The 14,389-nt window shown below is 43.7% G+C and overlaps 1 protein-coding gene and 1 non-coding gene across 4 annotated transcripts in view; both read left to right on the forward strand.

The window, feature by feature from the left end:
• Nucleotides 1-10,892, forward strand: part of ATG16L1 (autophagy related 16 like 1) — a 28,445-nt gene extending 17,553 nt beyond the window's left edge. For 2 of the 3 annotated variants that reach the window (XM_050965266.1, XM_050965267.1), the window contains 6 exons: nt 4,248-4,368; nt 5,229-5,334; nt 6,165-6,314; nt 6,865-6,912; nt 8,832-8,933; nt 9,336-9,445. In XM_050965266.1, coding sequence (XP_050821223.1) covers nt 4,248-4,368; nt 5,229-5,334; nt 6,165-6,314; nt 6,865-6,912; nt 8,832-8,933; nt 9,336-9,429 — 621 coding nt within the window. In that variant the 3' untranslated portion in view covers nt 9,430-9,445. Of the gene's footprint in view, nt 1-4,247; nt 4,369-5,228; nt 5,335-6,164; nt 6,315-6,864; nt 6,913-8,831; nt 8,934-9,335 lie in introns of all 3 variants that reach the window. The other variant, XM_050965265.1, reaches the window with a different exon arrangement.
• LOC127057384 (small Cajal body-specific RNA 6) lies at nt 3,493-3,746 on the forward strand. The gene has a single exon (XR_007776107.1). It is a non-coding gene; the product is annotated as a small Cajal body-specific RNA 6 (non-coding RNA).
• Nucleotides 10,893-14,389: the final 3,497 nt, after the last annotated feature.

The raw sequence follows: 14,389 nt of genomic DNA on the forward strand, positions 1-14,389 counted from the left end.
CTCTAATCAGGATACTTAACAAAATACTAATCTCTTGCTCATGTTCTTCCTCCACCTCTTCAGAGTGGACTCTTTGGCCCTTACCCAAGGAAGGACATGTCTGTGATCTACCTAGGCTGAAAAGAGGTCTCTTCCTGTAGCAGAGGAAACTTTCTGAAGGCTTGGCTACACTTGAGAGTTACAGCGCTGGTGTTGTCTTTACAGCACTGTAACTTACTCCCCGTCCACACTGGCAAGGCACATACAGCGCTGTATCTCCCTGGCTACAGCGCTGGTTGTACTCCACATGGACGAGAGGAATAAAGAGAACAGCGCTAGTGCTGCAGGGCTGGAGTACCAGTGTAAACAGTGATTAATTTTACTACACTGTAACTGACCTCTGGGGCTACGGGAGCTGCTTATCTAAAAAACAAACACAGCAATTGTTTGCTCCAGCAGAGGCAGGCAGGGAATGTCCACAGCTAGTGTTTGCTGGAGGAGAGAAACAGCAGGGCAGGGGTGGGAGGGAGTCCGTTGGAGGAGCTGTTTATTTGTCTGAAGCCTATTTGCATTTAAGAGTGAATGAGAGAGGGGTGGGGGAAGTGGTCGGAATTTGCAAGGCAGGGAGCTGACACAGTGTCGGCTCCAAAAATCCACTCGCTCTCTCTCCCCCACGCTCCCTGTCACACGCCACCCCACCCCCCTCTTTTGAAAAGCACGTTGCAGCCACTTGAACGCTGGGATAGCTGCCCGTAATGCACCACTCCCAACACAGTTGCAAATGTACAGCTGCAAATGTAGCCAAACTCTAAGAGGCTTCACTTATTCCTGCTCCTGGACATGATCCTTGTTCCTAAATTTTTATTTTAGGAATATTTCACCAAGCATTATTTGGCATGCTGACTCTAACCCAAGATATGTTCAGTTGCTCTTACAAGCTGTTGCGTGCACAATCTGGCATGAAGCATTTTGGAATGGTCAGGCCTGTTCCCTTTCTGCCACAGAAGCTCTACAGTCATTTCTGCACTGGTTAGCCTCCCACGCTCTTCAGGCATTAGAAGTGAACTTGAATCTCTCTCTTTGCCCTATGTTGCTTTATTTAATCTGTTGCATGAATGATTTTTTAGCTCTGTAGATCTTCAGCATTTCACATATAATTCTAAAGTACACCTATAATACAACTAACTTGATTGCTTTTAATATTCATAGATTTATAGATTGTAGGGCTGGAAGGGACCTCGAGAGGTCATTGAGTCCAGTCCCGTGCCCTCATGGCTGGACCAAATACTGTCTAGACCATCCCTGATAGACATTTATCTAAACTACTCTTAAATATCTCCAGAGATGGAGATTCCACAACCTTCCTTGGCAGTTTATTCCAGTGTTTAACCACCCTGACAGTTAGGAACTTTTTCCTAATGTCCAACCTAAACCTCCCTTGCTGCAGTTTAAGCCCATTGCTTCTTGTTCTATCCTTAGAGGCTAAGGTGAACAAGTTTTCCCCCTCTTCCTTATGACACCATTTTAGATACCTGAAAACTGCTATCATGTCCCCTCTCAGTCTTCTCTTTTCCAAACTAAACAAACCCAATTCTTTCAGCCTTCCTTCATAGGTCATGTTCTCTAGACTTTTAATCATTCTTGTTGCTCTTCTCTGGACCCTCTCCAGTTTCTCCACATCTTTCTTCAAATGCAGTACCCAGAACTGGACACAATACTCCAGTTGAGGCCTAACCAGCGCAGAGTAGAGTGGAAGAGTGACTTCTTGTGTCATGCTCACAACACACCTGTTAATGCATCCCAGAATCATGTTTGCTTTTTTTGCAACAGCATCACACTGATGACTTATATTTAGCTTGTGGTCCACTATAAACCCTAGATTCCTTTCTGCCGTACTCCTTCCTAGACAGTCTCTTTCCATTCTATATGTGTGAAATTGATTGTTCCTTCCTAAGTGAAGCGCTTTGCATTTGTCTTTATTAAACTTCATCCTCTTTACCTCAGACCAATCAGTGCAGTTGCAGTCCCTCCCAGTTTGATATCATCTGCAAACTTAATAAGCATACTTTCTATGCCAATATCTTAAGTCGTTGATAAAGATATTGAACAGAGCCGGTCCCAAAACAGACCTCTGCGGAACCCCAGTTGTTATACCTTTCCAGCAGGATTGGGAACCATTAATAACCTCTCTTTGAGTATGGTTATCCAGCCAGTTATGCACCCACCTTATAGTAGCTCCATCTAAGTTGTATTTGCCTTGTTTATTGATAAGAATATCATGCAAGACTGTATCAAATGCCTTACTAAAGTCTAGGTATACCACTTCCACTGCTTCTCCCTTATCCACAAGACTCGTTATCCTATCAAAGAAAGCTGTCAGATTGGTTTGACATGATTTGTTCTTTACAAATCCATGCTGGCTATTCCCTATCACCTTACCACCTTCCAAGTGTTTGCAGATGATTATCTTCCCTGGCACAGAACAGAAGTTAAACTAACTGGACTGATCTTTATCTCCAGAATGTTAGATCTTGTATGGGAAACCTTCCAGAATGTGTCAATCTTCTGCAGCTTTAGATTGGCGCCAAAATCCTACCATCAGTTAGAAACAAAGGTATATAACAGTTTAATAGATCATCATTAAGGAGATGATTCTGTCATGGAGGTCATGGATTTTGTGACTTTCTGGGAACTCCGTGACTATTTCTGCTCCAGGCCTGGCGCAGCTGTCAGTCCCTGGGCTGCTGGCGGAGCTGGCCAGTGACCGGCACAGTGTCTGGGCTTGGGTCAGCCCCTGTGGGACTGGAGCGGCAGGGGTTGGAGCAGCTGCAAGCCCTGACAGCGCTCTGTTTGTTGTGTTCCTCCTCCTCTTCTCCCCCCCCCCCCGAATATTTTTAGTAAAAGTCAGGGACAGGTTATTGGCTTCTGTGAATTTTTGTTTATTGCCCATGACCTGTACTGACTTTTACTAAAAATACTAGTGACAGAATCTTAACCTTAATCATCATTAACTTTGTGTGAAAAGTCCCCATGCAAAACTCCACTCAGTCTTCAGAAGATCTTTCTGCAATTTTCCAGTGTGCCTAATGATTTCTGGCTTTGGGTCTGTACCATCACTGCTCACTGAGCTAATACAGTACATTGAATTTGTTGTCTGAATGGGTTTGGTGCATGGATTTAGCATTCCTTGCATGTGCATTGAGAGAAGTTGAGTTGATTTAATATTAAATTCTGCATCAAACTACCTATTTATAAACAACTATTCACTTGTTAGTGGCAGTGCAGGACAGGTGGTAATAGAATATTCTCCAGAGTTATAAAGATCTTCTCTATCCATAAAATTGTGGTATCCAGAGATTAACTGTCATGTTGCAACCATTGAGACAATCCATGACCTTTGGGTTTTAGTGCTGTTCAATAATTTTTCAGTTCCTCAGACTCTGCTCACGTTTCATTTCCATTTTTAAGTCTTCTAGTGGTTCTGTAGGCCATGTAGCAGTGTGCAAGTTAGAAGTTCAGTGACTAACAGTAGAAGGTTTGATTTTTGGGGATTGCTCTCTAATCACTTTCCCTGTTTCCAGCAGCCTGTTCCCTCATGCTACATTAGTTCTGTGATTGGCAAATAAGTATCTAATAGTTTGTGATGATTGTACTTCATGTTCCAAGGGGCTCTGACTGTGGTTGGCATCAGACAGAAACAGTCATGGAAATCTGATGATGGGAGCAACTCTGGAATCTCTGGAGATCTCAGGCTTTCAAGCTGAGACTTCAGAGTTAACACTAGATCCCTTTTTGCTGTACTTGACACCATCATTTCAACTCTTACTCTGCTTTAGTCTATACCCTGGTCTCTCCTTTAAGACCTTTGTAGTTACCATCTTTCCAGCTGAGGTTACTAGGGGTGGTAGCAAAGAGTCATAGATTTCTAAACAACTACTCCTTAACTAGCCAAAGGATTTGCAAATGAGGGAGAGAGTATCTCCTACTCAGAGACTGAGTATGCTGCCTCTGCAGCTCTCTCTGCACTTGCTGACTCACGGAGAAGCAGACTGGGAATCAAAGCTACTTTCTGTTTAACCAGAATGGAAAGATGGGCTTTTTTTTTTTTGTGATCCATGTCTCTAGTCACACATTAGACTAAGGTGGGAGGAGTTGAATCAAAGACTTTGTCCCCATTAAGCTGCTGAATGGCAAGATCAGAGCCATGAGGACAGGAAGCAATTGTAGCTGAAACTGCTCATTACACCATGTAAATCTTCTCTCCCCAGCACACACTGACAGGCCACAGTGGGAAGGTTCTGTCAGCCAAGTTCTTGCTGGATAATGCACGCATCGTGTCGGGGAGTCATGACCGGACCCTCAAGCTCTGGGACCTGCGCAGCAAAGTTTGTAAGGAAACCATTTCCACCCAAGCACCAACACTCTTGTCTTTCACACACCTCTTATTCTCTTTAGTGGTTGTCCAAAAAGCAGAAAATTGCAGCCATACTGCTTTTTGATGATATTCTAATCTTCAATATTGCAAGCTGAGCAGTGTCAGGCCTGGCTGATACCTGGATGGGAAACCTAGGAAAAGTCCATATGCTACAGTGAAAAGCATTGCTGATTGAGTGAGCAACTGCACTCTATAGACCCTCTTGCCCATCAAACTGTAGAGTGGGTTTTTTATTCTTCTGTAAAAACTTGTAGGCAGGTCAGACCTTACAACCCTAGGCTGGTCTTAAGCCCCCTCTTGAAAACCCTACCCACAGTTTCCTGCCTCCAAGTGAAGCAAATGGCAGGCTTCAGTTTTTCATGCGGAAATATTTGTCTTAAAATATGCTCCTGGTTTCTATACTACAACTTTGCATAGAGACAGCCTTTCTCCCCCAGTGTCCTACACCCTTGTTTATGTATAAAGAGGAGCATATCCTATTCATCCGTGACATGTTTGACTAATTATGAAGTGGTGGTAGAACAACTGTCCTTGTACAGTTGTAGGGATGTTGGGCATGGTAGTCAAGTGGTTCAGAGGAATAATGTGCTGTCGAGGATTTTGGATCGGTTTCTTCTAAGACAAGGCTCACCTGTTCCCACCCCGCATGACCCCAAACTCCTCCCAGGGCAGTAGTTTCAATGCAGCTACAGAATTTAGATGTTTGCTGTTCAGTGACTTTTAAATACTGCTATCAGCTTGTACAGCACCATGTGAAGGGGACTGTGTTGTTAGTGACTTACCCCGCCTCCCTTTTTTTTCTTTTCTTTTCAAGGTATAAAAACAGTATTTGCAGGATCAAGCTGCAATGATATAGTGTGCACAGAGCAGTGTGTGATGAGTGGACATTTTGACAAGAAGATTCGCTTCTGGGACATCAGGTAAAACTGTACCCTGACACAGGGATTAGATTCTCTAGCAATTATTTAATGCTAAAGAACATATAATGAATCTGTGAATTGTGACCTTCCCATTCTTTGAGTTCTCTATTGCTTGGAGTATTTATTACAGGAATATGAGAGAGTCATCAAGGATAAAGAACCTTTTTGCACGATAGAACTGCTGTTTTGGTCTCTGAGCTATTAGTAGCATGTTGTGTTATATATTGACAGCAGATTAATCCCTGAGTAAGGAAATATCTTGCATTGTTCTCTCTCTTTCTCTATCTTTCTAGCTAGTTTTAGGTATCCCTAGCTGGTTCTGAAGGAAGTTCTGAACAGTCCTTGGTTAGGGACAAAATATCCACAATGTGACACTTTAGTTGGGAAATAAGAAAAACGTGGAAGTGGAACAAATAGTGGAGACCTGTTCTCCTATCCCCATGCACCAGGGCAAGTCTAGGGATACAGATTTTGATGCTCATGTGACAGGATCTACTCCTAAGGGAATTCTATGCTTAAAAAATAAAAAATATGCATATTTTATTTGTCAGTAAATAAATATGAAGGCTCCAGCATGGCAGTGGGGAGCACAGGCTGCACGGAAGTGAGAGAGCACCCAGCTCTGGGCACCCAAAATGATGTGCCTCTGCTGCTGAGGAGGAGCACTTGACCCCTCTTGCAGTTTCCTTTTGCTTTCCTGTCAGTCATTTTTCTGCGGGGAAGCAAAGAAATCTGCAGGGGATGGGAATTCTGGTTACATACAGTGGCACAGTATTCCTCCAAGAGTAAGGATCCTTGATACAGTTACTCATGCTGTTTTCTGTCTTCAGGACTGAGAGCATAGTGCAGGAGCTGGAACTGTTTGGGAGGATCACTGCTTTAGACCTGAACCCAGAGAGAACAGAGCTCTTGACCTGTTCCCGAGATGATCTGCTGAAGATCATTGATTTGCGAGTCAATGCTGTCAAACAGACTTTCAGGTGAGTGTGATCCCAGTAAGGTATGTGACAGGTGACTGGATTCTGTGGCATAATTGTAACTTTGGTGTTACCGTTGTCTTTTGTGAATGAAACCTTCCTATTAGTCCTTCAATGGGAAGGTGGAAGCCTTTGGAGCCATGTCGCTGATGATGTAGTTTGCACATTATCCATGGTTTGACAACAAAGATCTATTATGTCTAGGGTGACCAGATGTCCCAATTTTATAGACTGTCCTGATTTTTGGGTCGTTTTCTTGTATAGGCTCCTATTACCCTCCACCCCCGTCCCGATTTTTCACACTTGCTGTCTGATCACCCTAATTTTGTCAAGATTTTGCCTCCACTTCTTTGAAGGAGACAGCTTGTCCCCCTCCCTGGCGAGAAAAGTCCTACAAATTAAGTTGGAAAGAGAGAGATGCTTTGTGTTAAACAGAATGTAGAATTTATCCCAGTCAATGCAATAATCTTCATTTAGTCCTTGAGAAGGAGCTGGCTTTCCCAAGATTCATATTAGAAGAATGTAACAACTACCTAATTCCAACTTGTTTCAGTGCCCAGGGATTCAAATGTGGATCTGACTGGACCAGAGTTGTGTTCAGGTAAGAGGCCAAACTGGGGAGACTGAGTGGAGTTCGGGATGGGAGGGTGGGGGGCCAGCTATTTGGTTTACTGCAAATTCTGCAGTGACATTTGAGGGAAAAGTTCCAAACCACCGTACGCTGTCAAGCTAATTACCAGTCGGCAGCACTAGTCATAAGACAAAAGGGGACACTTAGCACTGGGCAGTCAGCAAAACTGTTTTCAGACTTGGGTATCTACAATGAGACACCAAAAGAGCTCACCATTTTTAAAAATCAGGAAAAAGGGAACAGGCAGTGTTTGCACACAGTCTATATTAAAACAAAGTTTATGTTGGAAAGTCAAGCCTTGAAAAGCAAGAAAATGTCAGAATTAAGATTGTCCATGGAGCCTTTATTTGGCCCCCAGTGCATATTTGTTATGATATCTTATTACAGCCTCCTTCCTCCTTGGGCTTGTCATCCAATCTATCTCCTCCTCTTCTCCCCACCCCCTCCTAAGCCCCAAGTGCCAGTCTCCTGGCTCAGCCAGTTCTTCATTCTCCCTTCTGCTTTTGAGTCAGGCTACTTCTCCGCCACACTGCCTGGACACCAGCAGCAAGGGCATTTAGAGGAAAAGAGGGATAGTCACCTGGCTGTCAGTTCTGGTGCCCAATGTCATAGTGGTCGGGAATAGCAATTGCAAGGAATTCCTGCTCAGCCTCTGCGACCCTGGGTTAGAACATTCCACTATAGATGGAATTTTCAGAGAATTTAGCTGACAAGTTCTAACAAGTATCTACTGAGTGTTTGTCAACTGCAGTTTTTCAGAGGCTTTAATTTGTCTGAATCTGGGTAGCTTTTCTTGGGAACAAGAAAAGGCACATCTCTGAAACCAGGGTGACAACTCTTCCCCTAGACTATATGTCCTTGTTCCAGAGTGTGCAGATGATAGAGCTTCTCAATGAAGTGTAAGAATTGTTTTAATATGGAAACATTTTTCTAATATCCTTCTCAAACGATTGAACCATTTTTGCTGAAATTCAGGTAAAAATGGTCAGTCTGGGACAGACACCTGACAAGGAAAACTTCAGCCCAAATGGTTAATGTTTCGTAAAGTTATAAGTAAATGAAAACAGGATCTTTTAACAGGATCTTTTAACAGGAATTGTTGGAGAACCTTAAGTATAGAAGGTGCTACCAGTTCTGCTGATTTTAAAAAATCACGTTTAGGATTTTTAAATATGACTGAAAGGGATTAAATATAAAACTAAAATAGAAAGGTTAAGATCTAAACAATGGAACCAGGTAAGGGTTTAAGGGTTAAATATTTAAAAAGCTAGTGCTCAATTTAGTGTATATAGACATGGCTTATCCTAACCATTTTGCTTAGGTTTATACTTCAACCTTCCCCATCGCCTCCCTTTTTTTCCCTTGTAGATTACAAGCTTTTGTGGGGAGGAACTGTTTTATGTGTTTAAGGTGCCTAGCACAAAGGAGCCCTATTTCTCTTCAGGGCCTTTGGCTGCTATTATGATGGACTTTTTTAGGTGCCTAATGTTAGGAATCGAATAGAATAATATACCTAGCTTATATAGCACATCTTATTCATTGATCTCAAAGTGCTTTACAAAGGAGGTAAGCCTCGTTATCCCCACCTGAGGCATAGAGGTGAAGTGACTTGCCAAGGTCACCCTTTTGGCCTAAGTAGATTTCACAAGAACCAACATCTATTGTTAATTGCCAGCCACCCAGCTGTTACATCATCACGTGATATAGAAACTTCTTGATCTTGCTAATCAGTGTGAATACAAGCTGGAGAAACTTTAATATTTGCTAGTGCAGACCATTAATATCAGTTTGCTTGTTCTGGAAACATTAAAGATTAGCGTGGGTACAAAAGCTGCTAACTTCAAAATAAATTGTTTTTTCTCTTCTGCACCTAATATGTGTTTCAATAGCCCTGACGGTAGCTATGTGGCAGGTGGTTCAGCTGATGGGGTCCTGTACATCTGGAATGTGCTCACTGGGAAAGTGGAGAGAACTCTTGCGAAGCATCACAGGTGAGACAGGAAGCTCGTGGACTAAACTGGTGCAGGGTCTGAGCTGTGGCTCACATAGGACCTATGGTGAGGAGAGGTGGGATTGCAGATGCGGAGTTCCATTCCCATACCAGTGTGCATGGGTTATTTATATGCAGCTTCTCTGTGGATTCATAGCAATAACCAGTAAAGTGGGAATTAAGGCTATGAAATTTGTGTTTTGTTGTCAGATTGCTTGTTCACAGCCAGGGCATTAAGTATAATATACTCCGAATATCCCTGGGAGACTGTTACAAATGCAGGTATCATTTGAATGATCTGAGAATGAATGAGCTTTGGAAATTATGGAGTTTAATTCCTCCTGTCCTAAATGCTGCTGTGAAATTAGAATCTCTCCTAAATTGACACCTGGCTTCCTTTCAGCTCCTCTATCAATGCAGTGGCGTGGTCACCAGCCGGTGCCCATGTGGTCAGTGTGGACAAAGGAAACAAGGCTGTCCTGTGGTCTGAATTTTGACGGGAAGGAGATGAAAGACAGGAGGATGCCGGTCCAGGGCTGGACAGAATGGAGGCCCAAGCCTAGATTCATCCTACATGCATTTGGGCTTCATCCAATGGGCTTCACTTCTCAGAGGAGAGCTCTAATGAGGCAATCAAGGACGAGAAGCTGGAGGCAGAGCTCTTTACTGCCTATAAGCGTGCTGCTGACCCTCAGGCTGATCTGGATGGTGAATACTACTAGTCATGCCTTGACATACAGTATCTATGCACTGGATGGAGCCGAAGGTACTAGCCAGATTCCCTCACCGGACAGCTGTGCCAAATACCCTATTATACAAATGTATGCACAGCACTTCTAACTTGGAAGTGTTGGAAAGACGTTTACCATGTATTCTGACCTAATGCATGTCCTGTTTCCTGTGTTCTGTTCCCATGGAGTAGCTTAGGCGTGGGGTGAGGGCATTCTGAAACATGGACAGAGTGGATCCTAGTCAGTCTATGAAGTGATGGAATAACTGTAAAGTAATTTAAATGTTTCTGTTGCTCTGGCAGTTCTGGCCCCTGTGTTGTTGGCTGAGTTTGAGGCTTCTCCAGTTCTGACATGGTCTCTCTGGCAGTTTGTAATCCGAGAACTCCCTGCATCATTTTGATCTCTATTTCAGGGAACTGTCCATTCTTCAGTGATGATGCATCTTTGTTAAAACTCCCTCCAATAGCTCCTATAGCAAAAGTACCAAAAAGTGGGGAAAGGAGAATTTTAATTCGAACCAATATATTTCCAGTTTTGTTGGCGCGTGGAGAAGGGGAGGGGAGGAGAGGGAGAGAAGAGAATAGATGTAACATCTGCAGTGGGAGTGGTGGTGGTGCTGTGATGAGGAATGTATCCATACCAAGACTTCCAGTACCAGAAAATAAATGTATAGTCTCTTCTGCTGTCCATCCGTCCTTCTCTGTTGAAGGCTGTTGGTGGAGCACGGGGGAGCAATGGGATTCAATCCTGAATGTAATGCTCTGGTGCTGGCAATCCCTGGCCACTTGCCCGCTTTTTGAGCACATGTGCAATATTCTCCTTTGTGCTTGAGCCCTTCCTGTGCCATTGAACAGGGTTTACACCCTGTATCCTCAGGCATCTAAATATGTGAGGTGGTTGGAGGAGAACTAACTGTGGTGTTTTATAACTTTTATCCAGCCAAACTTTTCCACCTCAGATGGGCCTCAAGATAAGCCACCAGCGTTCTCTCGCCTTTTTATTTGCACTTTATTTTGCTTCCTTCCTGAGCTTGTTTTCTAAGGAAGTGTTTTGATGGGTTAGGAAAGAGGGTTGTTCCTAGGACCGTGGTCTCTCTCTAACCCAGCCTTTCTTTCAGACAACTTCTGCAGAGGGGAGTTGAGAGTATACAGGGCAAATCTTTTATTTATTCAGCTGCCCACCAGAATTTGATTGTAAATAAACCTATGTTCTGCTTTTAAACCCACAAAGTTTCTCCTCATTTGTTTTTCTTCTTGTCCTGAAAGAAAGGGGAACCGATATCAAGTTTCTTCTCTCCTCTCTTTGCTGTTTCAGTGGACTAATGTTAGGTTTGGGTCTGGTGGTGGTGGGGTTCTTGACAGCATAGGCACCGACTCGCAGGTGCTCTCGGGCTCAAACACTCATGGGGGAAAAAAATAGGGGATGTTCAACAACCACCAGTCACAGCTGTTGGGCAGGACCTCAGGATGGGGGATGGAGGGGATGGGTGGGAAGAGGTGGAGTGAGGAGGGGCCTCAGGGAAGGAGTTGGAACCTTGGGGCAGAGTGGGGGGTGGAGCGCACACTGGGAAAAATGTCAGTGCCTGTATTTGACAGATATTTCCAGTGGGTATCCATTGTCCTAGAGCCAAATTTACCTTGTCTCGTATCAAGAATGTGGTCGTGAAACTGAAGTTAAAGGAGCCGGTGTCACATTGTTTAAAGCTTCTAGCACTGGGGACTCTGGCCCATGTTTTGAAGCTTGAAAGGTTGATGTATACTTGGATGTGTGGGATGAATTACTGAATTCAAGAACTCCCTATCAATTACTAGTTTCTCAGACACTTTCTGCCATTAAATGTCTGTTCCTCCCTTATTGCTTGGACTGTTATGTTGCCTCTCAGTCTCCTAACATGGTCTGAAAAATGTGGTATAAAGACTATCTGTACACCGAACCCTAAACTAACTCCCTGTGCCAACACTGGAGTAATGGAGCAAAGCCTTCACCTCCTTTGGTTATATTGGACAAACTACTTGTACAGTTAAGAAGCTTCCTTAGCCAATCACCTCCTGTTTTGCTGTGGCAGAAACTCAGCTGATGGTCCTTACTCCCAAAGGCAGAGCAAAGATGACAAAAACAGAGTTGCAGTTCTACTGACAAGGTAAAAGCCCCTTTGGATTTTAGAGGCACATTTTTCTTTCAGTCTGTCTGCTCCCTGAAGCTTCCTGCAATAAAGTGTGCATCTCCAGGTCCTTCTAAGATGGCACCTGCCCAGTGCCCTGCTGACCTCAGGGGTATTGCAGATAAAGCAGACCGCTAAGTGATGAGTCAGTGGGATGAAAGATTACCAGGGGATTAACTCTACCCTAATAAGAACTGCAGGCTGTGGTGGGGAGGATCAGGAAGGGTTTAAGATGTTATAATTTAAATTGGCATATTTGTATTTTTATATAACATAAACAGTAATCTGGGTTTGAGGTTCTGATGCCAGAAAATGTTTTGCTTGTTGGATACTACTAATCAAATTAACATTGAACCCATATAAAACAAGAGGTAAGAATAGGTCAAAGCATCTAAAATTCTAAAAATATACGTAGTTGTTTGTGAGAAAGGTATGTATCTGTAAATCAAGTGATCAACTCCACTCTTCTGCATTCTCCCATATATGCAAGTCCTGTTTAACTAGTTGAGGTCGTACCTCTGCTTTCTTTTAGTGTGCACTCAGCTATCTTCCAAACAACTGTTATTTCCAAAGAAGCCAAAAATTCTAGTCCAGTGAAGCAGAAATGACAGAGACAGTGACTGCTAATAGCCTCTTGCATCAGCTATACTTTCAGTTAACTCAGGAATAGAGAATTTTCCCTTGCTTTTCATTTTAGGGGGATCTTTAGTGGATTTTTCACTCTTCTTACTACAGTGGCTTTAAAGAGCAGGATATAGTGGGGTCCACTGTGCTTTCTTGGAGAAATTTGTCATCTTCCAATTCAGACTCTGAAGACCAGGGAGGAGCCTTTTCACATTCCTGTGACAAGGCAGCTGCAGCTTTCTGGAGTCCTTTTGGAGGCTTAATGTCCCTATTCTTACCTCTCTATTTGGGAGTCAGGTGAGTCTGTGTCCAAGGGGAAACTGACTATGGACCCAGTCGGGAAAGGAAGAATGTACATGAAATGGGAACAGCCATCAACGAAGAACAACTCCCCTAGCTTGTATCCCATTTCTGTAATGCCATGCTAGAAAAGGCAGCATCTTCAGTAGAAGTAACTGGGAGCGGGGAGGTGAAGAGAATCTTGAGTGGCAGAGTTGCTGGAAAGGGAGGGGGAATTGGGTCCTCCTGTCACCGGGATTAGTCGATATCTCTGCTTGCCTTGCCTTTATCATCCTCTTTAGCAAGAAGCAGAGGAGCCTGATAGGGTTCTGTAGGATTCTTGTTCTGCCTCCTTGCCAGGAGGGGATGACTGAGCTCCATGGTGCCCTCTTGCCCAAGAGCCTTGTGGTGAAGGCAGCAGAGGAGGAAGAGAGAGAACAAAGTGAAGTACTTGCTGTTGAGAGTTGCCTCGTTCTCTGCCTCTGTTCTGGAAGGTGAGAGAGTCTTCCCAGAGGTTCTTACTGCAGACTGGTGTTGCACTCCACCTGAAATGAGCCCACAGGCTCTGAGAAACACTGCAGGAACAGAGCTACCAGCAATGCCCGCTCGTCCCCATCTGGTTGAATAGGCTTTTCTGGAGGGTAGTTGCTTCTGCAGCTCAAGCTTGAGTGAAATATGTCTGCTCTGGCAAGGGCAACGTGTCCAGCTTTAAACAGAAACTAATAGCGGAATAGCTGCATGCCACATACCACGCCACCGGAAATAAACAGCCAACTCTGCCTTACTGGTACAGTTATGGGAGATTGTCTCCCTGGAATAGCTCTCTTCAGACATACATGTTCCTAGAAGTATGGGGGAAGGGTGGAACCACCTCGGAACTTGTCCTAAAATGTCCATCATTTCAGTAGTGCTCAGAGGCCTCATTCAGCATCAGGGCCTTGTGCTAGCTACTCCACAAAAGTAAATGAAGGTGCTATTTCTGTTGTGAAGGGCTGGTGATCATTTCTCCCCCTCCCTCTGCCTCCATTGTTGACCAAGGAAGCTCTCAACAAGAGTAGCTTGCTCCCAGCCTGTTCTGTGACAGTGATGAGTGCTAGACCTGGGGGAACACCTTTGGTCTCTGCCCTATAAATGTTTGTTCAAATAAAAATGGAATTGGCTTCACCTGAGAGGTGCAGGTACATTTTTACTTTCCCCAAATATTCTCATCAAGTTCTTATAGACAGGAGGGGTGGGATTTTTCAAAAGCATCTGAAGGATTTAGTGACATAGTCCCATGTAAACCTCTTGGGCACTTGTGAAAATCCCACCTGTGGATGTTTGCAGCAGCTACTAACTCTAAGCAAATGTTGGTGAATAGTCACAAAAGCAAACTTTGACCTTTTAAGTGGTTACTGGAACTCTGATTGCAAGAGTTTAATTCAGTTGGGGAATGGAAAGAATACCAGGGGATCTCGCCAGTGAAAACTAACATGTCCTGCCAAAGTATCAAACACAGCTGCTTCTGAAATGTTTACAAGCCATGAATTACCCACAAATTATTGTGTGAACAAAATCAAATTGAAATTTAAGAAAAGCAAAAGCTATTTTCAGACCATTCAGGAGCAGAAAGAAGCTAAATTGATCAAATTGCTGGTCTCTATTGTATATCTTTTGTACATC

The sequence above is a fragment of the Gopherus flavomarginatus genome, chromosome 8, assembly GCF_025201925.1.
Source record: "Gopherus flavomarginatus isolate rGopFla2 chromosome 8, rGopFla2.mat.asm, whole genome shotgun sequence".
Classification (NCBI taxonomy): Eukaryota; Metazoa; Chordata; order Testudines; family Testudinidae; genus Gopherus; species Gopherus flavomarginatus.